The 26,588-nt window shown below is 37.5% G+C and overlaps 1 protein-coding gene across 2 annotated transcripts in view; it reads right to left on the bottom strand.

The window, feature by feature from the left end:
* The window catches only part of ZMYM2 (zinc finger MYM-type containing 2), a 134,054-nt gene that overhangs the window by 72,289 nt on the left and 35,177 nt on the right, over positions 1 to 26,588 (bottom strand). For both annotated transcript variants that reach the window (XM_049867324.1, XM_049867323.1), the window contains 2 exons: positions 23,856 to 24,021; positions 22,813 to 23,025 (listed from right to left, as the gene is read on the bottom strand). In XM_049867324.1, the coding sequence (XP_049723281.1) occupies positions 22,813 to 23,025; positions 23,856 to 24,021 (379 nt within the window). The remainder of the gene's footprint in view (positions 1 to 22,812; positions 23,026 to 23,855; positions 24,022 to 26,588) is intronic.

Here is a 26,588-nt window from a genome sequence, read left to right as displayed (position 1 = left end):
GTCTTAACAGCTGTATCAGCTGAAGATTCCTCACAAAGGTTCACTGATTCAAAAGTAAGGATATCATTTTCCTGTTCTCGGATATTCCTGTTTTTCTATCATAGTCACCATCATGCAAAGGGTTTGTTTGTTTCCTAATGTGGCTAGTAAATTTCCATCTCCCTCTACTATCAATCAATTGTTCTTACAAGCTAATTAGAAGGTGTTTGATTTTTCTTTTCACTAAAAAACAATACAAACCCACTGCCGTAAAGTCAATTCCAACTCGTAGCGACCCTACAGAACACAGTAGCACTGCCCCATAGTTTCCAATGAGCACCTGGCGTATTCAAATTGCCAACCTCTTGGTTAGCAGCTATAACACCGCCAGGGTTTCACCAAAGCGGTTCAAAACTAATGAGATGCTTCATTTGGCCAAATATAAAACAGATTAGAAAACATCTCCCGACTATTTATAATAAAATCATGTAACGATGGAAAATTTTCCAAACACTCTTTTCAAAAGTTTCTTTCAATAAACACAACATTTCTCACTGTTAATAAGCCATATTTACCTTTCTACTACATACATTAATTTTGCCAAAGTATCTGCTGGGTAAGCTCGTATCACAATAAAAGCTCGGCCATGTTCTCTTGTGCAAGAAATACTATTCAGTATCGAAGTTCTATTTCTTTCAAAAACTTCTCTATGAAAACCAATAAATGTGCATGTGTATAAAGATTTTCATGATCACCAATAAGCCACATCATGATAAATGGAGAAAAGATCGAAGCTGTCAAGGATTTCATTTTGCTTGGATCCACAATCAACGCCCATGGAAGCAGCAGCCAAAAATCAAATGATGCATTCATTAGGCAAATCTGCTTCAACAGGTCTCTTTAAAGTGTCAAAAAGCAAAGACGTAACTTTAAGGACTAAGGTCTGACTGACCCAAGCCATGGTGCTTTCAATTGGCTCATATGCATGTGAAAGCTGGACAATGAACAAATAAGACCAAAGAAGAACTGATGCCTTTGAATTATGGTGTTGGCAAAGCACACTGAATATACCATGGACTGCCAGAAGAATGAACAACTCCGTCTTGGAAGAAGTACAGCCAGAATGCTCATTAGAAGCAAGGATGGCAAGCCTCTATCTTACACACTCTGGAGGAACCAGTCCCTGGAGAAGGACATCAAGCTTGGTATAGAGTCAGCAAAAAAGAGGAAGACCTTCCAGGAGATGGACTGACACAGTGGCTGCGACAGTAGGTTCAAGCATAACAATGACTGTGTGGATGGCTCAGGACCAGGCAGTATTTCGTTCTGTTGTACATGGGGTCGCTATACGTCAGAACCAGCTCAGTGGCACCTAACAACAACAACAACAACCATGCTAAGGCTCAGTTGCCTCATCTGTAAAATGAAAAAAAAAAAAAATAGTTGCTCATGTAATGCTTATAATGACTATGAAGTAGTAATCTCTCAAAAACTAGTAGCTATTATTCTATTACAAAAAATCTCTCTAAAGCAATCATTTATTACTTCTTGATATAGGACCAAGTCTGCTTCTTTTAAATTACCTCCCAGCCCTGTAATTTAATAAAGACTCAACAAATATTTGCTTACAAGAAAAAAAAAAAAAGATTTTCATGGTCACAACCCCTTTTATTGGTAAATACTCTTTTATATTTCAAAAGGTCTTGTTTTTTACAAAGCTAATCATGTAGATGATAACATAAGACTGAAAGGTGAAGAGAAGAAAACAGACCAGGTAGGGATATCAGGACACAAGGTATCAGTGGAAAGTTCCCTGGCTTTTCTTTTTGCCTCATATATCTTCGACTTAAGAGTTGAAGAAACACAACCCAGAAACATCAATGGATCCAGACCAAAAGAGCCCCAAGAAAAGCCTGTTCTCTTAAGCAAAAGGACCAGGAAAGGAGCAAATGCAAATTAAAACCACAATGCGATATAACTACAGACCTATCAAAATAACTGAAATAAAAAACAATGACAACACTAAATGCTCGCAAAGATGCGGAAAAACTCATACATTGCTGGAATGCAAAATGGTACAACTACTCTGGAAAAATCTGCCAAATTTTTAAAAAACTAAACATAAACTACCATATTGACCCAGCAATAGCACTGCTAGATATTTATGCCAGAGAAATGAAAACTTATGTTCACACAAAAAGCCCAGATGTCCCTAAATGGTTAAACTGTGGTACACACACAGCATGGAAATACTCCCAAAAAGGAACAAATTCATGCACACAACAACTCTGATAAATTTCCAGAGAAGTATGCTGAATGAAAAAAAAGCCAATCCCAAAAGGTTACAGATTATATGATTACATGTATATAACATTCTTGAAATGATAAAATTATGGACATGGAAAAAAGATTAGTCATCAGGGGTTAAGTGGGGAGAGGAAAGAGGGCTGCAGGAAATTTGAGGTGGCCTTAAAACGGAAACATAAGGGGTTCTTGTAATGGAAGTGTTATATTTTGACTCTACTAATATAAATATCCTGACGGTGATACTGTACTATAGTTTTGCAGGATGTTACCATTAGGAGAAAATGGGTAAAGGGCACATATGATCTATTTATTCCTTATAAATGCATAGCTATCTCCAAAAAGAAAAAAAGTTTAATTTAAATAAACATGACCATTTCTCCCTTGGAAGCCCCTGACAGTTTTCTCATTATTAAAAGAAAAAACACTATGCCCTATCTTTATATTAATATATGCCTGAGAACAGCTCGTTGGGTTCAAACCACCAACCTTTTGGTTAGCAGCTGAGCAAATAATCACCGTGCCACCAGGGCTTCTTTGCAATTCAGTACAATCCAGAAAATGTGTCCTATATTGATAGGATTTTTTAAGAGGATTACAGAAAGTTCAATTTAATTGTAGCAGAACATAAAAATCACAGGAGATTTCAGAATCATTTTTTAAGACAAAATTATCACATTTCTATAAGGATTTGGGAATTACAGCCAATATGAATTGAGATAATTCAAGGCAGTTCGATCATTTGATTTCTGCTCTAGTATTTGCATTCTGAGTACTGGCTTCTTAGTTTTAATTACCTAAAATAAAAATGCCATTTGTTTGAATCAGATAAAGACTTTCTTCTATGAATTATTTACTAAACATTCATTTGATATCCTTTGCACAAGATACTAACTTAAGAATATAACCCCATGGCATAATATAACAAAACTCTTTACAAGAATCTTGACCTAAGCAGTCAAGAGGGGAGGGGAGAATCGGAGGAGGGTCTTCTTAATAACTGAAAGTACACCAAATTTCATAGTTTGACTTCGCTCCCACCACACCTTGGGTTCACCGCTTGTCTTAGGCTGGGTTCTCTAGAGAAGCAAAACCAGTAAAAAGTATAAATATATAGAGATTTATATCAAGCAATCGGCTCACACAATTGTAGAGGCTGAAACGTCCCAAGTCCGTGGATCAGGACGGAGGCTTCCTCTTGATTCACGTAGCCGCAAGGGCTGGCAAATTCAAGATTGGCAGGTTGGAGAGCAGGACTCTCACTCTCAGGCTGTGAAGGTCTACAAATTTCAAGATCTGCAGATAAGCTGATAGCTCAAGTCCCAAAAAACCAGAGGTCAGATGAATAGGAGGCAGTGCAGAATCCAGAGTGAGCAAAAAAGCCACAATGTCTGCTTATATTTGGATGCAGGCCACATCCCCAAGGAAACTCCCTTCCAACTGATTGGCTAGTCACAGCAGATTCCATCATGGGAGCGATCATGTATAAACACTGAGAATCATGGCCCAGCCAAGCTGACACACAATCTTAACCATCACACTGCACTTACCATATTCTCTAATCAATGTGTACTTACTATATACCATCTTATGTGTGATCAAAAGCAGCCAGATTAATCAGAGAAAGCATAAAAAAATAATAAAATTTAAAGAGTGCACTTTGTGTTGCAATTCTATAGTAGGTGAGAAAAAAAATCAGAGGACACACCTTGGAAAAACCAGGAATAACAAAAAACTGGAAAAAGTCAAACAACATTTTGGTTGAACAAAAATGATCACTTTGAGAGGACAAGGATTCTATGAAAATATGGTATAAGTACATTATTACATTATAAAGAAGGCTCCACAGATAAAAGAAAAAAATTTTCCCAAAAAAGGCAGTACACAAATGAACAAAGAAGAGTGACAGACAATTCACAGAAAAAGAACTACAGGTATCCTGGGATACATGAAAAACGTCTCAATTGCCCTTATTAATAACAAGTAAAACCAGGGGCATGGATGTCTAAGGATATAGGTATTAGTAGTCTCAATAATTTTTTTTGTTTTTAATGGGTTCAACTGCTATAAGGCAGTTTAGCAATACTTATTAAAAACCTTAAAATTCTACACACCCCAGACCCAGCAATTATCTGTTGCCGTCAAGTTGATTCCAACTCATAACAACACTACAAGACAAAGTATAACTGCCCCACTGGGTTTCCAAGGAGTGGCTGGTAGATCTGAACTGCCGGCATTTTAGTTAGCAGCCTGAGCTCTAAACCACCGTGCCACCAGGGCTCCACCCACCAATTAACCCACCAATTAGGCACCTCAAATTTCTACCTAATGAAATCAACAAATATTCAGGATAGAAAATCAACAAATATACAGGATAGTATACTAAAGCATTGTTCATAGTAACAAAATGTTAGTAATAGCCCAAATGTCCAATAATTAGTTCAAAAACCAATTAAGAAATAACCTTACATTCAAATAATAGGATATTACATATTTTACATATTTTTTAAAAAGCTGGTGCTAACTTGACAATAAAAAGACAACCCAACCAAAAAACGGGCAGAGGACTTGAACAGACATTTCAACAGAGGATATTAAAGTATCCAATGAGCACATGAAAAGATGCCCAACAACATTAGCCATTACAGAGATGCAAATCAAAACCCTAACGAGTCACCACCTCACCCCCACTAGAAGGGCAACGATCGGAAAAAAAAAAAAAAAAAAAAAAAGGGCAAACAACAGGTATTGGCTAGATTACGGAAAAACTAGAACCCTCATCCACTGCTGTTAAAAATATGGAAAAATGTTTACTACAGCCACTGTGGAAAACAGTTCGGCAGTTCCTCAAAAAGATGAACGTAATCACTATGGCAAATATAATTTTGAAACAACAGAAACAAAAATATAGGCACAGGTATGCTGCTGTTGTTAGGTGCTGTCGAGTCAGTTCCGACTCATAGAGACCCTATGCACGACAGAGGGAAACACTGCCCAGTCCTGCGTCATTCTCACAATTGATGCTATGCTTGAGCCCAGTGTTGTAACCACTGTGTCAATCCAACTCATTGAGCATCTTCCTCTTTTTCACTGACCCTCTGCTTTACCAAGCATGATTTCCTTCTCCAGGGACTGATCCCTCCTGATATCATGTCCAAAGTATGTAAGACGTAGTCTTGCCATCCTTGCTTTTAAGGAGGATTCTAGCTATACTTCTTCCAAGAGATTTGTTCATTGTTTTGGTAGTCCAATATTCTTTGCCAACACCGTAATTCAAAGGTGTCAATTCTTCTTCGGTCTTCCTTCTTCATTGCCCAGCTTTTGCATGCGTATGAGGCGACTGAAAACACCAAGGCTTGGGTCAGGTGCACCTCAGTCCTCAAGGTGACATCTTTGTTTTTCAACACTCTAAGAGGTCTGTTGCAGCCGATTTGCCCAATGCAATGTGACTTTTGATTTCTTGACTGCTGCTTCCATGGATGTTGATTGTGGATCCTAGTAAAATGAAATCCTTGACAACCTCAATCTTTTCTGTTTATCATGCTGTTGCTTACTGGTCCAGTTGTGAGGATTTCTGGTTTCTCTATGTTGAGGTGTAATCCATACTGAAGGCTGTGCAGAGGTATATACATATATATGTGGATATATATCTGTACAGGTACGTATATACTCATATACGTGTATATATATATAGGTGTATGTGCATGCGTACTCATGTATGTGACTGTATTCACGTACATTAATATATATAATAAAGCACATGGGGGCACAGTTACAGACACTTCTTAGACATAACCAAATACCTGACAAGTTTGGTTTCCTCGGTTTGAAGGATTAGGGCCATAGTCTTGTGGGGCATCTGGGTCAAGGGGTAAAATACAGTTCATAAGTTTATGTTCTACATCCTAATATGGTGAGTAGTATCTGGAGACTTAAAGGCTTGTGGAAGATTATCTAAGATACAACTATTGGTCTCTGTGCATCCAGAGCAAAAGAGAAAGAAGGAAACCAAAGTTTCAAAGAAGAAACTAGTCTACAAGACTAATAGTCTACAAGAACTACAGCCTCATCTACCTTGAGACTAAAGAACTAGATGGTGCCCAGCTACCATTACCAGCCATTCTGATCTGGGCCACAATAGACTGACCTTGATAAAATGGGAGAAAAATGTGGAACAGAACCTCAAATTCCTAAAAAGAAAAACAAATACAGACTTCCTGAACCGGTTGAGACTACTGGCCTGAGATAATATAAACCTTGAACTGAAACTAATCCCTGAAGTGACTGTTTAGCTACGTAACAGATTAGCTCACAAAATGAACACTATCACCCATGAGGATTTTGCTCCTTTAAGAAAAATCACTTATATGAGTCCATACACTCAACAACTATTTTAAAACAAAGATGAAAATGTAAGGGGACAGGGAAATTAGATTAATGGAAATGAAACAACCAGGACGAAAATACTGAAAATGTTTACACATTGTGAAAAACTTAACCAATGTCACTGAATAATTTGTATAGACATTGTTGAATGGGAACCTACATTACTGTGTGAACTTTCACCAAAAACAGTAAAATATTATTTAAGAAAAAAAAAAAAAAGGTGGAACAGAGAACTACCAAATGGCCCAGCAATCCCAATCCTAAGTACATACCCAAAAGAACAGGAGCACAAATGGAAATCTGTATGCTAGAACTGACTGCCATGCTTTCAGCAATATCCAAAAAGTAGAAATAAACCTAAATGCACAACCACAAATGAATGACTAAAAAAAATGTGGTACATACAATGAAATACTACTTATCCATAAAGAGAAATTAAGTTCTGATGCATGCCAAAACATGGCTGAACCTAGAAAACATTATGCTGAGCAAAATAAGTCAGTCACTAAAGGACAAATATTGCATGACCTCATTTACATGAGGTAAGCAAATATATAGTAACCAAAGCTTATTAGTGGTTACCACGGGTGGGAGAGAGGGGGAAAGGGGAAGATTTTGTTTAGGGAGCACTGAGTTTATCCTGGAACCCTAGCGGCACAGTAGTTAAGAGCTACGGCAAGCTACAGGTGCTAACCAAAAGGTCAGCAGGTCAAATCTACCAGCTGCTCCTTGGAAACCTTATGTGGCCGTTCTACTCTGTCCTACAGGGTCACTATGAGTCAGAATCGACTTACAGCAATGGGTTTGGTTTTGGGTTTCTTTTGGAGTTTATGTTAAGGAGCCCTGGTGGTACGTACAATGGTTAAGCACTCGGCTGCTAACTGAAAGGGTGGCAGTTCAAACCCACCAGCTGCTCCTCGGGAGGGAGGTGGTGGTAGTCGGCTTTTGCAAAGAGTATAGCCTTAGAAACTCTAAAAGACAGCTCTACCCTGTCCTACAGGGACACTATGAGTTGGAATTGACTCAACAGCCATGGATCTGGTTTGCTTTTGGAGTTTATGTTAACGGCAGTAGAATAATTTGGAAAAGAACAGCAACAAAGATTGCACAACATGAAGAATGTAATCACTGTCACTGAATTATATGTGTGGAAACTGTTGAACTCGTAAAGGTTTTGCTTGTGTATACTTTCACTGCAACTAAAAAAATAACTACAGATTTCTGGCCAACATGGCGCCATAGACAGAAGCACCACGCCATCCCTCTACTGCAAAGACCCAAGAAACTAAGTAAAAGAGACAAACGTCATCCCTAGAACCTGAAGTTTCAAACAAAGATATAAAGAACTCAGCCAAGCACCAAATGGAATAAGAAACTGACAAAGGACAGAGAGTGAGAAGAGGTATCTGTGGAGGGCTCCATCGCTAACGCAGCACGGATCCACCATCTTGAACTCCTGTCAGGGATCAACAGACAGGGAGCAGATGAAAGCAGCTTCGCTGAACTCCCAGCAGATGGCAAAGCACCCAGTAACCAGTAATCCATGCTTCCCCACCCCCTAGTCTCTCCCCACTGCTCTATGTCCAAGCTTGCTGGCTGGCTGCTGTGGCTCGGACAGCTGGGAAGTACAACATCCGTGCTGCTTGGGTTTGCCCCACCCACGTTGGAGATCAGGAGACAGGAGTACAGGAAAGCAGCTTCATTAAGTTCCCTGCAGGAAACAGAGCATCTGGTAACAAGCGATATACGCTCTTCTAATCCCCCCTCTTTCCTCTCCCCTTCAGCCTCCTCTACTTCCCACCAGCCTCAGTCCCTTGGCTGGGAGGCAACTGCTTTGGCCTCAGGCTACTTGGATTTGCCCTGCCCACATTGGCTGGGCTCCTGAGCTGGTGTTGGTTCTTTCTGTATCTTCTGGCTTCTTCCGTGCCTCCTACCACCTCCCCCTCCTTTCTCTGGAACACCTGGCTCCATGTGCCATCTTTGCTTCTTCTTGAAAGGCTATAAAGCCATACTTCACTGGGTAACCTCTCCCTGGGCCAGTGATACCATGCTGGTGGGATCCCTGGGGTTTTTTTTTTTGCCTTGTTTTGTTTTCTTTTTCTTTTCACACTTTGGGACACCCTTCTAGCCAGGTGGCACTGCACGGCTTAGGAGCCACTGCCATAATCTGCGCAGCTGCTTAGGTGGGATCCCTGTGGGCATTTCTTTTTTTTTTCTTTTCTCTCCTTTTTCCCTTTCTGTCTTCACTCATCTCTCTACACTTATCTTCTTTTCCTGTCTCCCGAATACCTTGTGCTAGTGTGGCATCTATACCTCCTCTAGCCAGGCTATACCGTACAGCCTGGGAACCACTTCCCTGGTTCTAGCAGCCCCACGATTGGGACTCCGGGATTTCTGGGGGATTTCCTTTTCTCTTTTTGAAATTTTTAAGTATTTTTTTTCTTTCTTTTTTCCTTTTTGCTTTTTTCCATTTCTCGGTTTCTTTTCTCTCCACTCCAACGGCAAACTCCCTTAGCACTCTTTTTTCTTTGCTTTTAACTCCTGTTTCTCTCTCCTCTTTCCCATCCCCCTATTAGCGCCACAACCTCCGCCCTCTTTTCTGTCTACCTGCACCACACACTGACCATCACACCCCCAAGCAGCACAGGCACAGTCTACCGAAAGCTGCCCAGCACTGATTCCTGACCTGCCCTGTTGGCCCTAATATGTTCCACAAACAACCCATCCCAGCCCCTCCCCTTCAGCTGGACCTGCCCTGCTGCACCATACTTGATTGACTGGCCCTGCCCATTGAATAAGGAGGCGAAAAATATTGTGACTACAGATGAGCAAACAAAGAAAGCACAGCCCAGCTACTCAGATATAACCAAATAAAACAAAAAAGGAGGATGAAACAAATCTACAATAAAGAAACAAAGAAAATAACTACTGAACGTCCCAAAGACAGCAGACAACATCAAAACGTATTAAAAAACAGGACAAGATGGTTCCAGTAAGCGTCCAAAATAAAATACCAGATGACCTGCCAGTAGAAGAAAAGGCATTAGAACTACCTGACAGGGAATTCAAATCTCTAATATTCACAGCAATCCAAGACTTGAAGTAAAAAGCAGACAAAAATGAGGAAAAAAATAGATAAATTTATGGAAAATGCAGACAAATTCATGGAAAATACAGACAAGAAAAAATGAAACAATACAGGAACAAAATGCCAAAATAAACCCACACCTAAAAATCATACAAAAACAATACTTAGAAATCCAAAAGATAAACAAGATTTCAGAAATGGACAATGTCACAGAAGGGCTGGGAAGCAGGTTTGAAACAATGAAGACAGAATCAGTGAAACTGAAGACAAACACATGGATACAACTCTGAGGAAAAATCAGAAAAAAGAACAAAGAAAAATGAAGAAACCCTGAGAATTATGTGGGATACAATAAAAAGAAAGAATTTGTCACTGATCGGAGTTCCAGAATAGGGCAAGAAAATGGAAAAGAGAAGATCATTAAAGAGTTGCTGACAGAAAACTTCCCTAATGTCATGAATGATGAAAAGCTGACCATCCAGAAGCTCAACAAACCCCATATAGGATAGACCTCAAAAGAAAAACACCAAGGCATATCATTACCACACTCACTAAAACCAAAGACAAAGAAAAAATCCTGCGAGCAGCTCGAGAAAAACAAAAAGTCACATACAGAGAGGAAACAATAAGACTAAACTCCGATTATTTGGCAGAAAACACGCAGGGAAGAAGGCAATGGAATGACATATAAAACCTTGAAAGAAAAAAACTGCCATCTAAGAATAATATATCCTGCAAAACTCTCATTCAAATATGATGGTGAAATTTGGACATTTCCAGATAAAGAGAAATTAAAGGAATATGTACAAAACCAAACTTACAAGAATTATTAAAGGGAGTCCTTCAGTCTGAGAACAAACAACATGAGACCACAGCCTGAATCTAGGACGCAAGACTGTACCAGCCAGATACCAACCTAGGAAATGAACTCTCAAGGACTATCTAAAACCAAAACACCTGCTACACAGAACCAGAGAGGTTAATCTGTAAATGACAACAACATCAGAACAATACAAGAGAGAATAAACAGTACAGGCACAGAACTATCTAATGGAGACAAAAGCAGGTGATACCAAGTAATAACAGACTGGTTCAAACCTAGGAAGACAAGGGTAAATTTCAAGGTAACCACAAAGAAAGTTAACAAACCTACTCATTAAAATAAAGAAGAAAAAACATAAAGTCTCAATAAAAACAAACTCTACAAAAACAAAAGAAATGAAAAAGTAATCCACAAACAAAAGGAACTCAGCACAGGAGAGTAAGAAGAACAAAGAAAATGTTAGCACCACTAAAAAAAAAAAAAGCACTGCAAAATGACAACAATAAACTAACACCTATGAATAATTACACCAAATGTAAATGGCCTAAATGCACCCATAAAGAGACACAGAATGACAGTATGGATAAAAAAAACAGTATGCATTGATATGCTATCTACAAGAAACACACTTTAGAAACAAAGATGTAAATTTATTAAAAATCAATGGATGGAAAAAAAATATATCAAGCAGACAGCTACCAAAGAAGAGCAGGAGAGGCAATAATCTCAGATAAGACAGACTTTAAAACAAAATCCACCATAAAAGACAAAGAAGGGCACTATATAATGATAAAAGGACGATCCATCACGAAGACAACCATAATAAATGTCTACGCACCCAATGACAAGGCTCCAAAATATATAAAACAAACTCTTAATAGCACTGCAAACAAATTGACAGTTCCACAACAACAGTAGAAGACTTCAACATACCACTCATGGTAAAGGACAGAACATCTAGAAAGAAACTCAACAGATAGGGAAGAGCTAAAGAGCACAATCAGCCAACCTGACCTCATAGACACATAGAACACTCCACCCAACAGGTGCAAAGCACACATTCTTTCCCAACGCACATGGAACGTTCTCCAGAATAGACCACATCTTAGGCCACATGGCAACCCTCAACAAAATCCAAAAAACTGAGATAATACAAAGTATCTCTCTGACCATAATGCCATCCAAGTAGGAATTAACAGGAAGAGTAAGGAAAAAAAAAACCAGTTACATGGAAATGGATTAACACCCTGCTTAAAGACCACTGGGTAACAGAAGAAATCAAAGATGGAATCGAGCTCCCAGAATCAAACAAGAATGAAAACACATCATACCAAAACCTCTGGGACACAGTAAAGGCAGTCCTCAGAGGTCAATTTATAGCATTAGATGCATACATCAAAAATGAATAGACAAAATCAAAACATTAGTTACACAACTTAAACAAATAGAAAGAGAACAGCAAAAGAAGCCCACAGCCACCAAAAGAAAGGAAATGATAAAGATCAGAGCAGAAATAAATGAAATAGAGAATAGAAAAATAGAAAGGGTCAAGAAAAGCAAAAGTTGGCTCTTTGAAAGGATTAACAAAATTGACAAACCACTGGCCAAACTGACAAAAGAAAAACAGGAGAGAATACAAAAAAACCCAAATAAGAAACAAAATGGGGGACATCACAATACACACAACAGAAATAAAAACGATCATAACAGAGTACTATGAAAAACTATATACCAACAAATTTGAAAACCTGGAGGAAATGGACAAATTTCTAGAGACACACTACCTACCCAAACTAACACAAAATGACGTTGACAATCTGAACAGACCCATAACAAGAGACTGAACAGGTAATTAAAAAAAAAAACTCCCAACCAAAAAAAGCCCTGGCAGAGAATGCTACGGAACATTCAGAGAAGAGTTTACACCAGTACTACTCAAGCTATTTCTGAACATAGAAAAGGAAGCATACTTCTGAATTCATTCTATGAATCCAGCATAACCCTGATACCAAAACCAGGCAAAGAAACCACAAAAAAAGAAAATTACACACCTGTATCTCTCATGAATATAGATGTAAAAATTCTCAACAAAATTCCAGCCAACAGAACTCAGCATCAAAAAAAATAATACACCATGACCAAGCAGGATTCATACCAGGTATGAAGGGATGGTTCAACATAAGAAAATTAATAAATGTAATTCACCACATAAATAAAAGGAGAGAAAAGAATCAGGTGATCATCTCAACCGACGCAGAACAGGCATTCGACAAAGTCCAACACCCATTCCTGATAAAAACTCTCAATAAAAGAGGTATAGAAGGGAAATTACTCAACATAATAAACGGCATTTATGTAAAACCAATGGCCAGCATCATCCTCAATGGAGAGGCTGAAAACACTCCCCTTGAGAACTGGAACAAGATAAGGATCTCCTTTATCACCGCTCCTGTTTAACATTGTGTTGGAATTCTTAGCTAGAGCAATAAGGCAAGAAACAGAAATAATGGGCATCCAAACTGGTAATGAAGAAGTTAAACTCTCCCTATTTGTGGATGATATGATACTAAGAAAACCCAAAAGACTCCACCAGAAAACTACTGGAACTAATAGAAAGATTCAGCAGAGCGCAGGATACAAGATCAACATATAAAAATCAGTTGGATTCCTAGACACCAATAAAGAGAACGATGAAAAGGAAATCAGGAATAACATTTATAATAGCCCCTAAAAAAATAAATACTTGGGAATAAATCTAATCAGGGATGTAAATGACCTATACAAAGAAAATACAAAACACTACTGCAAGAAACCAAAAGAGATCTACATAAATGGAAAAACATACCATGCTCATGGGTAGGTAGACTCAACATTGTGAAAATGACAATTCCACCCAAAGCAATTTACAAATACAATGCAAAACCGATCCAAATACCAACAACATTTTTAAAAGAAATGGAAAAACTTATGATTAACTTTATATGGGAAGAGAAGGGGCCCCCGGATAAGTAAAAGCACTACTGAAGAAAAAGAATAAAGTAGGGGGACTCACACTACCTGACCTCAGAACCTAGTATGCGGCTACAGTAGTGAAAACAGCCTGGTAGTGGTACAATGACAGATACATTGACCAGCAGAACAGACTTGAGAACCCAGATGTAAACCCATCTACCTATGGTCGCCTGATCTTAGACAAGGGCCCAAAGTCTATCAAATGGGGAAAAGACAGTCTTTTTAACAAATGGTGCTGGCAAAACTGGATGTACCTCTGCAAAAAAAGGAAACAGGACCCATAACTCACACCATATATAAAAACTAACTCAAAATGGATCAAAGACCTAAATATAAAGCCAAAAACTATGAAGTTCACAGAAGAAAAACAGGATGAATGCTAGAGGCCCTAATACACAGCATTAACAGGATACAAATCATAACCACCAACACACAAACTCCAGAGGATAAACTAGATAACTGGGATCTTCTAAAAATTAAACACATGTTCAGCAAAAGACTTCATCAAAAGAATAAAAACGGAACCTACAGACTGGGAAAAAATTGGGGGCTATTATAAACCAAACAAAGGTCTAATCTCTAAAATCTGCAAGAAAATCCAACACCTCTACAACAAAAAGACAATCCAATTTAAAAAATGGGCAAAGGAAATGAAGAGACACTTCACCAAAGAAGACATTCAAGCAGCCAATAGACACATGAGGAAATGCTCACGATCTCTACCCACCAGAGAAATGCAAATCAAAACCACACTGAGATACAACCTCACCCCAGCATTACTGGCATGAAACAATAAAACAGAAAATAACAAATGTTGGAGAGGCTGCAGGGAGATCGGAACTCTTATGCACTGCTGGTGGGAATGCAAAATGATACAACAATTTTGAAAATGATATGGCACTTCCTTAGAAAGCTAGAAAAAGAAATACCATATGATCCAGCAATCCCACTCCTAGGAATATATCCTAGAGAAATAAGAGTCATTACATGTATAGATATATGGACACCCATGTTCACTGCAGCATTATTCACAATAGCAAAAAGATGGAAACAACCTAGATGCCCATCAACAGATGAATGGATAAACTGTGGTACATACACACAATGGAGTATTACGTAATGCTGAAGAACAGTGATGAATCTGTGAAGCATCACATAACATGGATGCATCTGGAGGACATTATGATGAATGAAATTAGTCAATCACGGAAGGACAAATACTGTATGAGACCACTACTGTAAAAACTCATGAAAGGGTTTACATACAAAAAAGAAACAATCTTTGATGCGTTTCAGGGTGGGGAGGGGTGGGGATGGAAAAACACTTAATAGATAATAGATAAGTGGTAACTTTGGTGAAGGGTAAGACAGTACACAATACTGGGGAAGCCAGCACAGCCTGTACAGTGCATGGTAGCTCCACAGACACACCCGAACTCCCTGAGGGACTGAATTGCTGGGCTAAGCGGACCATGGTCTGAGAGAACACCTAGCTCAAATGGCGTAAAAGATTTTATAAAGAAAATGTTCCACATTCTACTTTGGTGAGTAGTGTCTGAGGTCTTAAAAGCCTGTGAGAGGTAATCTAGGACACTCCACTGGTCTCAACCCTTCGAGAGCAAGGAAGAATGAAGAAAACTAAAGACAAAAGGGAAAGACTGGTCCAAAGGACTAATGGACCACATCTACTACTGTCTCCACTAGATTGAGTCCATTACAACTAGATGGTAACCGGCTACCATCACTGACTGCTGTGACAGGAATTATAATAGAGGTCCCGGACACAGGCTCATGGGACAAAACAAGACTGCAGGGGCACACCAGCCCTCAGGCAGGGACTGAAAAGTAGGAGGAAACAAGAAAGCTGGTAATAGGGAACCCAGGGTTGAGAAGGGAGAGTGCTGACATGTCGTGGGGTTGTTAACCAATGTCATAGAACAATGTGTGTATTAATTGTTTGATGAGAAAACTAGTTTGTTCTGTAAACCCTCATCTAAAGTTCAAATAAATAAATAGCTCTATGTATTACAGCAAAAATTCTCTTGTCACATTAAAAAACAAATTGAGAACAGAAAAAAAATTTTTTTAAACATTTTGGGTTTTTATGTCCATAGAAATCTAGAAAATTACAATAGTTACCTTTCTGGAGTAAGACTGAGTTGGCAATTTCATTTTCTTCTCTACTCATATACATAATGTTTCTTGTTTTATATTAAGAATATATATTTTTATGATAAAATGAACTAAAAGCAAAAAAAAAAAGACCCTTACTTACACATCTATGGAAAAGAATACATTAAGAATGTATACTCCACTACCATACAACCCAGAAACCCCACTACTCGGAATATACCCTAGAGAAATAAGAGCCTTTACACCAACAGATATATGGACACCCATGTTTATTGCAGCACTGTTTACAATAGCAAAAAGCTGGAAGCAACCAATGTGCCCATCAACGCGTGAATGGTTAAATAAATTATGGTATATTCACACAATGGAATACTACACATCGATAAGGAACAGTGAGGAATCTGCGAAACATTTCATAACATGGAGGAACCTGGAAGGCATTATGCTGAGTGAAATTAGTCAGATGCAAAAGGACAAATATTGTATAAGACCACTATTATAAGATCTTGAGAAATAGTATAAACTGAAAAGAACACATTCTTTTGTGGTTATGAGAGGGGGAGGGAAGGAGGGTTGGAGAGGGTTATTTACTGATTAGATAGTAGGTAAGAACTACTTCAGGTGAAGGGAAGGACAATACTCAATACAGGGAAGGTCAGCTCAACTGGACTGGACCAAAAGCAAAGAAGTTTCCGGGATAAACTGAATGCTTCAAAGGTCAGCAGAGCAAGGGCAGGGACTTGGGGACTATGGCTTAAGCGGACTTCTAAGTCAATTGGCAAAATAAATTCTATTAAGAAAACATTCTGCATCCCACTTTGAAGTGTGGCGTCTGGGGTCTTAAATGCTAACAAGTGGCCATCTAAGATGCATCAATTGGTCTCAACCCACCTGGATCAAAGGAGAACGAAGAACACCAAGGTCACACGGTAACTATGAGCCCAAGAGACAGAAAGGACCACATGAACTAGAGACTTACATCATCCTGAGACCAGAAGAACTAGATGGTGCCTGGCCACAACCGATGACTGCCCTGACAGGGAGCACAACAGAGAACCCCTGAGGGAGCAGGAGAACAGTGGGATGCAGACCCCAAATTCTCCTAGAAAGACCAGACTTAATGGTCTGACTGAGACTAGAAGAATCCTGGCGGTCATGGTCCCCAAACCTTCTGCTGGCCCAGGACAGGAACCATTCCCGAAGACAACTCATCAGACATGGAAGGGACTGGACCAATGGGTTGGAGAGAGATGCTGATGAAGAGTGAGCTACTTGTATCAGGTGGACACTTGAGACTGTGTTGGCATCTCCTGTCTGGAGGGGAGATGGGAGGGTAGAGAGGGTTAGAAACTGGCAAAACGGTGTCGAAAGCAGAGACTGGAAAGAGGGAGCGGGCTGACTCATTAGGGGGAGAGTAAATGGGAGCATGCAGCAAGGTGTATATAAGTTTACATGTGACAGACTGACTTGATTTGTAAACCTTCACTTAAAGCACAATAAAAATTATAAAAATAAAAAGAATGTATACTCCACACCCACTAGAATGGCTTTAACAAAAAAACAGAAAATAACAGGTGTTCGTGTGGTTGTGGAGAAATTGGAACACTCGTCCATTGCTGGTGGGAATGTAAAATGGTATAGCTACTGTGGAAAACAGTTTAATGGTTTCTCAAAAAGTTCAACATAAAACTACCATATGACCCAGCAACCCCAAACCTAGGTATATACTCAGAAGTGAAAGCAGGAACACGAACAGGAGCCTATACACCAATGCTCAGTATAGCATTATTCACAATAGCCAGAAAGTAGAAACAATCCAAACATCCATCAACAGATAAATGAACATTATACTGAGTGAAACAAGTTAAATATGAAAGGACAAATATTCTATCACCCTATTTATATGAAATCTCTAGAAGAGTCAAATGCAGAAATGGAAAGTAAATTACTGGTTACCAGGGGCTAAGGGTTGGGGCTGTAGGGAGTTACTGCTTAATGGGTACTAAGTTTACCTTGGGGTGATGAAAAAGTTTTAGAAATAAATAATGGTGATGGCAGAAGGTTTGGGGACCATGACCGCCGGGATTCTTCTAGTCTCAGTCAGACCATTAAGTCTGGTCTTTTTATGAGAATTTGGCATCTGCATACCACTGTTCCCCTGCTCCCTCAGGGGTTCTCTGTTGTGCTCCCTGTCAGGGCAGTGATCGGTTGTGGCCAGGCACCATCTAGTTCTGCTGGTCTCAGGATGATGTAAGTCTCATAATTAATTATATTAATTATGAATATAATTAATGCCACTGAAATGCACACTTAAAAGTGACCAAAATGGCAAATTTTGTTATATATACTTCACTTCAATAAAGATAAAAATTTTAAGCATACTGTAAATTTAGTTAATGTCTCTGAATTGAATACTTAAAAATGGTTAAAATGGCAAATTCTATGCTATGTATATATTTACAATTAAAAAAGCAAAACTATCTCCTCTTCCCACAAAATGGAGGAAGGAATCACAAATTTCCCACAACTCACAGAGGGGTGGAATGTAAAATTAATGGATTAATAATTTAAAAATGGAACTTTTTCCTTTGAAACTACATTGCTCTCTAATAACTTAGAAGTTATTTTCTTCCTTTTTATGCTCTGGAACAGTTTAAACAACACTGAAACTACCTGGTCTGAGTTTTATGGAATTACCCTCTGAAACCATCTGAGCCTGGTTCTTTTTGTGGGGTAGTTCTTCGATAACTTAGGAGCCCTGGTGGTACAGCGGTTAAGCGCTTGGCTGCTAACCGAAAGGTCAGTAGTTTGAATCTATCAGCCCCTCCTCAAGAGAAAGATGGGACAGAAAGATTACAGCCTTAGAAACCCTATGGGGCAGTTCTACTCTGTCCTAGAAGGTGGGTCACTAGGAGTCAGAATGGACTTGAAGGCAATCTGTTTGGTTAGGTTCCTTTGATAACTCCCTCTATTTCTTCTGCGAAAATTGGTCTACTTAAACGGTATCTTATATTTTCATAGAAAATTATTCATTTAATCTAGGCTTTCAAAATTTTTATATATGGTTGTACAAAGCAGACCCTTTTGATTGAGATTATTCAATTTCCTCTACTGTGATTGTCATTTCTTGTTTTGTGTATTTGTGTTTTTTTTTTAACCTCTTCCTGACTGGATTACTTATTGGTTTATGCAGTTTTTTAAAAAACTGATTGTCCAAAGAATCAGCATATTGAATTTTTCTTTTATTTTTAATATTTCTGGTTCCTAATTCATTAATTTCTACTTTTATCATTATTATTGCCTTTCCTCTCTTTTCTTTTAATTTACTTTGTTTTCCCAATTTTTTGAGTTTAATACTTAATTAATTTTTCAATTTTATCATGTTAATTAACTACATGAATTTTTCTGAGCATTTTCACAAAGCAAATATAACCCTCATACCTTAAAGACTATACCTAAGAAGGGGGTAAGGAAATTATGGGCAAATCTCATTTATTCCTATTGGCAGAAAGATACTGAATAAAATATTAGCAATCAGAACCAAAAACCAAACCCAGTGCCATTGAGTCGATTCTGACTCACGGCAATCCCATGTGTTTCAGAAGAGACCTGTGCGTATGGTTTTCCATGGCTATAATCTTAAGGAAGCAGATTACCATGCCTTTCTTCCACATGCCACTGGGTGGAATCAAACCACCAACCTTTCTTTTAGGAGCTGAGCACAAACCATTTGTGCCACCCTATAACCTCCAGCAATCAGAACAGACACACTTTAAATATAATAGTGACCAAACTAAACCCAATGCCATCGAGTCGATTCTGACTTATAGCAACCCTACAGGACAGAACAGAACTGCCCCACAGAGTTTCCAAGAAGTGCCTAGTGGATTCGAACTGCCCACTTTTTAGTTAGCAGCCATAGCTCTTAACCATTACACCACCAGTGTTTCCTAACAGTGACCAGGTATGACTTATTCCAGTAATGCAAGGATGGTTCAATACTAGGAAATCCATTAATATAATTCACATATTTATGTATCTATGAGAGAAAAAAAAAAATCATACAATCACCTCTCTAGACACTGAAAAGACCTTCAACGAGACAACTCATTTCTGATAAAACACTTAATAAAATAGAAATCAATGGATACTTTTTTAACATGATAAAACATGTTTATACCTCAACCCTAAACTCAGCATCTAATGTAATGAGGAAGAACTAAAGGTATTCCCATTGGAATAAGAAGGTGCCTACTATCTCCACTATTTAAAATTGTATTAAGAGTTATCAGGAAACACCCTCAGGCAAGAGAAAACAGTAACAGGTAAGAGAATTGTAAAGGAAGATCATTTGCAGGTGATATTTTGCAGGTGATATGGATGTTGTAGAATATCAACCAAGAATGATGATTCAGTTTAATAGCAAGTATTCAAAATCACTGGGCAAAACGGTAAAGTAATTTCAATTAATGAATTTAAAACAAGATAGATATTTGGGAGCAAATAAAATTTGATCCATACCTAAACTAGATGTCAGAATAAATTCCAAATAGACTACAGATGTAAATGATAAATTAAAACTTCATAGATATTAGAAGAAAACTTGAAAAGTACTTCTTTATAACAGTGTATGATGCAAAATCAAAAGCAAAATAACACTACCCAGAGGGAGAGGGGAAAAGAGAGTCTTAGCTTACGAGGATGCTGAGTTCCTGTTAACGGTGGTAGAATAATTTGAAAATGAATACTGGTGATGGTTGCACAACATGATGAATGAAACCAATGTCACTGAATTGTACATGTAAAAAGTGTTGCACTGGCAAATGTTTTGTTATGTATATATATTACTATAAGAAACAAGAAACACCATATTCATCCATAGCTATACACAGCTATGCATGAATCTCACAAACACAGTGCTCAAAGTAGCCAGATTCATGTATTACATACTAATTCCATTTACATACAGTTTATAAACAACTCAAACTATGATGTCAGAAGTCAAAGACAGTGGCAATCTTTGGGTAGGTGAAGGGGACACTCATTGGGAGAGAGTACAACAGGTTGAATGAACTAGTAATACTTAGTTTCTTGAACTAGGTCCTTAAAAATCAAGACAAAAGACACAGATTTTATCTTTACTGTAACACTAAGAGATAGGTATTACTATTTCACCAACTTTACAGATGATGAAACTAACGGAAGACGCAGGGAAGTTAAATAATTTACCCAAGGCACACAAGTGATACTAACTGGTAGTGCCAGAATTTTAGCCCAGGCAGACTAACTAAAGCCAGCACCCTCAACAAACTTTTTAGGTATCAGAAGATAATAAATGCAAAATCACCACCAATAACAAAGAGTACGGTGAGTCTTACTGATTACAATAAGTCTGATCCTTTCCATCACCCATATGTGTAAAACCTTTAAGTATGCTACCACAATGTAAGCCCTAAGAAGGCAGGGACTATTTCTGTTCTACTTCCCACTATTATTCCTAGAAACTAGCACAAACTAGCCTGGAACACAATACTTGCTAGGTAAATAATTATTGCAGGAACAAATTAAAGATTCATTTTGTATATTAAAGTGTTTGATCATTAGGAAAAAATATGAGACAACAAAAGCCCCAATAGGAAAATAGGTAAAGACATGAATAAAAAGTTCACAGAAAAGGAATGATATGGACAAAAAGCTCTGAAACATGATAAACTCTTCATCATCATTCCTAATAAAATACCTATTAAAAATACACAGAGATACCATTTTCAGCAACCAGACCACTTTGTTAATATTCTGTTGGCGAAGTGGTGGAGAAATGAGACACTGAAGGGAATATAAAATGGTATAATATATTCATTTACCTTTGGCCAAATAATCCTACTTCTAAGCATCTACCCTGAAAACATACCTCCACAAACACAGAGTAAACTATATGCAAGGTTATTCATCATCCATTAATCATAATAGCAAAAGAATGGAAACAATCCAAATGCCATCAACAGCGGACTAACTGAATAAAATGTGGTACAGCCCAGTGACGTCTGATATGTGTTTAACCACCAGCTCTGAGGAAGAGCCTGATTTGTAACATTCGCCATAGAAAGATTTCCAACATGACTAATTTCAGGCTACCAAAATGACACTGAACATAGAACTGGGAAGAGACACAGAGAAGTACATGATTATATAGTATTTCTCTCATACAAATATGATAGACATAAATAACACTAAGAGTCCACAGATAATATTAAAGTGTAGTAAAATAATTCTGAAGTAATGAGTTTGGAGCATTTATTATCTGTTTTAAATATAATTTAACTCTAAGTTTTTAGAATTTATTTTTTAATAATGGTTGTGTTTAATACTCAGTTTACAAAATTACTGAAAATTTAACTATGCAACCATAAAAAAAGGATAAAGACAATCTCTATATATTGATAGGGACCGATTTCCGGAATATACTGTGAAGTAAAAAAAAAAAAAAAAAGCAGCCCTCTATATGTATTATGCTTTTTGTTCAAAAAAAAAAGGAAAAGAAGAATGAATTATGAATTTCCTTATTTTTGTTTTTCAAAAAGAAACAGGGAACAAACACTAACAATGAAAACGACTATAAAGGATGGGAATGAACCAAAAGTGGAGAATAGAAATGGGAGCGGGACTTCTCTGAGTATCTTTTCATGTTATTTTACTTTTCAACCACATATATAAATTAAAAAAATAACGTAAGCCAAACCTAAAAGAGAAAGCCTTAAAAGTGAAATTAACATTAAAATTCAAATATAAGATAATTGCTCCCAAGCTAAGCTTTAACCATTTGAAAAATCCTAGTTGCAACCCCTCGACACTTGATAAAAAGAAGAAAATTCAAGAGAAATCAGTAAAATCACAAGTTTATTTCCAATTGTCTATGCATATTTCAGTATTCTTTTGTGGTCGGTCACATCTGTAATATGAAGACACTGATGGAGTTAAATCATATCCCGTTATAAATCTGGCTAATAAATGCTGTTACAGTAAAACTATTAAAGCACTTTAAAACACTTTCAAAAGAACAGAACATTTTGATCAGAACATGAATTACCTGTTTATATTCACTGACACAACTCTGACAGCAAAATCTTTTCTGCTGACCATCAATCACCAGAACATTATTTCCAGCACCTTTGCTTGGTAAGTACTCTCCACATTGTTCACAGCAATTCATTATTAAACCATTTGCCATTCTGTATCTATTAAAGCAGTGGTCACTGCACAACTTGTGAGTCATATTTTTAAAGCTAACTTCATGGCGAATCTAAAAGAAAAGCAATAAAAAAAAAAAAAAAAAAAAAAACCACATCACTACGTCAAGCAGCTAAATAAACTAGGTCCTCCAACAAAAACATCAATGCCCCAATAATTTTTCTGTGGAAAGCATGTTTCCAGAGACAAAGCACATTTCATTATTATTTGCACTGCTTTCATACACAAAAAGAAGCACAAGGCAGTTAAAAAGGATCAAGGAAAAAAAAACAGCAATGACATCAGGACAAACTTCTCTAAAGGTACCTAAAACTAATAGAAAATAACCTGGTTTGGTTAGTTTTAACAGACTGATAATCTTTTGACAAATCCAAAAGGAACTATAAATATATTGCCCTAGAAAAGGGAGGACATGGAGTCAATATTACAAACAATTAGAATAGGGATACACAGATTCTTTTTTCTGAATAATGCTAAGAGTTCAAACCATACAAACAGTGTGAAATTATCAAAATATATTCCCTTCACTTGTTCTATTTCTCAGCAAGGTTATTTACCATCTTTCCTGTGTAGTCAGCCTGATTTAAAAAATAAGTATATTAGCAGACAAAAATCAACCACAATACTACAGTATTGCCTGTTGAGTACTTCCAACCGCAGGAAAAAAGAGGCGATCAATATTATATTTTAACTTTTCCTAAATCTTTCTACCTGTGGAAAAACGAGACTACATAATAGGCATTTCTAAGATGGTTTTTAAGTATCCTCACTTTTAAGGAAACACATATTGATGAAAGAGTATATATATAAGCATGTAATAGCTATTAAATAAAAATTTAAATACTCCTATTAGAACTAAGTGATAAAGTACAAAATACAAACCTCTGTTAGTTTACCACAGATGGTACATCTTGATTTATTTAGAACTCCTTTAGTAGGATTCTGTTTGTCTTCATAGAGAGACAGACAAGATGTACTACAGAACTCCTGGAAGGACTCACTTGAATCCACTTGAGCAACAATGGTTCCTTTCATTGTTGTTATATCTCTGAGAAATAAGAGGTACAATACAAAGTTAAAACCATTTAAAAGAAATAAAATATCAAGAGTATTATACTAATTAACATTTTTCATTTGTCCAAAAATTTAAACCTGGGAATCAAATATCATTTTTGTATTTAGTAAATCACTATCACCATTTAGAAACTCTTGGCAATAAAATATGGAAGCACGAGATTAAGAAGCAAATATATTTTAATATTAAATCTTTATCACTACTTATCTTCAAACTAAATAATACAAGCTTTCAGATCTTAGGAACACTGGGGGAGAAAAAAAAAAGCTGTTATTAATTATACTGAGTTAATGTTAAGGACTAATTTACTGAATATAAATATATAACATTTAAATAGCATACATGAGTTATGCACATCACTAGAGTATAACATACATTCATTCCAGAAAGGATTATTTAGTTTAAATGTACCTCCCACTCTCCCAAATAATGCTGCCCAAAATTCTGAACGGCTCTCAAGTTGCAACGAGAAATGTCAGAAAACAACAGTACCAATGACCTTTGAAGTTTTCCTTTAATTTGATGTTTCAGGATTCTATATTCAGTATGCAAATTTAGATTATAAAGCAATCCAAAAATTGCATAACAATTGTTTTGAATGTATTAAATTTGAATGTATTAAACATGTACAGAGCACTAAGCCCTTTTCAGAGTTCCAAGATCTAAAAATTGCTTCACACACTTGGGTAATCCAAAAGATGGTACAGAAAGTCCACCTTGCATATACTACACTATATTCCCTCTATTTTTAAAACCAGTGAGGCCATAACTAAAAATGGCAGGATAGAGTACCCTATCTCTGCAAAGCTGGAAAAACTGGTATCTAAGACTTCTAACAGTGAGTACTCTAACGACTTAGTAACAAACATTAAAAAAACACATAAAAAATCCAAAGACTTATCAATTTTAAATTATACTTATCTCAAGATAATGCAAAATTTGACCTATTTTAGGGTCAACTCTAGAGGCCCTAATACACAGCATTAACAGGGTACAAACCATAACGAACAATACACAAATTCCAAAATATAAGCTAGATAACTGGGATCTTCCAAAAATTAAACACGTATGCTCATCAAAAGACTTCCCCAAAAGAGAAAAAAAAAAAAAAAAAAACCTATAGACTGGGAAAAAATTTTTGGCTGTTACAAATCTGACAAAGGTCTAATCTCTAAAAACTACAGGAAAATCCAACACCTCTACAACAAAAAGACATATAATTCAATTAAAAAATGGGCAAAGGAAATGAACAGACACTTCACCAAAGAAGACACTCAAGAGGCTAACTGACATGAGGAAATGCTCACCATCACTAGCCATTAGAGAAATGCAAATCAAAACCACAATGAGATACATCTCACCCCCAGCATTACTGGCATAAATCAAAATAACAGAAAATAACAAATGTTGAGGAGGCTGCAGGGAGGTTAGAACTCTTATGCACTGCTGGTGGGAATGCAAAGTGGTACAACCATTTTGGAAAACAATATGGTACTTCTTTAGAAACCTACTAATGGAAATATCATATGATCCAGCAACCCCACTTCTAAGAAAATATCCTAGAGAAATAAGAGCCACCACACAGACTTATGCACACACATGTCCACTGCAGCACTGTTCACAATGGCAAAAAGATGCAAACAACCTAGACGCCCAAGAACAAATGAATGGATAAACAAACTATGTTACACACACAATGGATAAAGAACAATGATGAATCTGTGAAGCATCTCACAACATCGATGAATCTGGAGGGTATCCTGCCGAGTGAAATAAGTCAATCACGAACGGACAAATATTGCATGAGATCACTACTATAAAAACTCATGAAAACGTTTACACACAAAAAGAAACAATCCTTGGTGGTGACGAAGGGGTGGTGGGGATGGAAGTAGACTGAATAGATAATAGATAAGTGGTACCTTTCGTGAAAGGTAAGACAGTACATAACACTGGGGAAGCCAGCACAATTGTCCAAGGCAAGGTCATGGAAGCTCCACAGACACATCTAAACTCCCTGAGGGACCGAATTACTGGGCTGAGGGCTGTGAGGACAACGGTCTTGGGGAACATCTAGATCAACTGGCATAAGTTTATAAAGAAAATGTTCTACACTCTACTTTGGTGAGCAGTGTTTGGGGTCTTAAAAGCCTGTTGAGCGGCCAACTAAGATACTCCACTGGTCTCACCCCTTCGGGAGCAACGACAAATGTAGAAAACTGAAGACATAAGGGAAAGATTAGTCCAAAGGACTAATGGACCACAACTACCACAACCTCCACCAGACTGAGTCCAGTATAAAAACAGATGGTGCCCAGCTACCACCACAGACTGCTCTGACATGGATCACAACAGAGGGTCCTGAACAGAGCTAGAGAAAAATGAACAAAATTCTAACTCACAAAAAAATGCCAGACTTACTGGCATGACAGAGGCTACAGAAACCCACACAGTATGTCCTCCGGGACACCCTTTTAGCTCAGTAATGAAGCTACTCCTGAGGCTCAACCTTCATCCAAAGATTAGACAGACCCATAAAA

This window comes from Elephas maximus, chromosome 23 (assembly GCF_024166365.1).
Source record: "Elephas maximus indicus isolate mEleMax1 chromosome 23, mEleMax1 primary haplotype, whole genome shotgun sequence".
NCBI classification, from domain to species: Eukaryota; Metazoa; Chordata; class Mammalia; order Proboscidea; family Elephantidae; genus Elephas; species Elephas maximus.
This window is presented reverse-complemented; position numbering and strand designations above follow the sequence as displayed.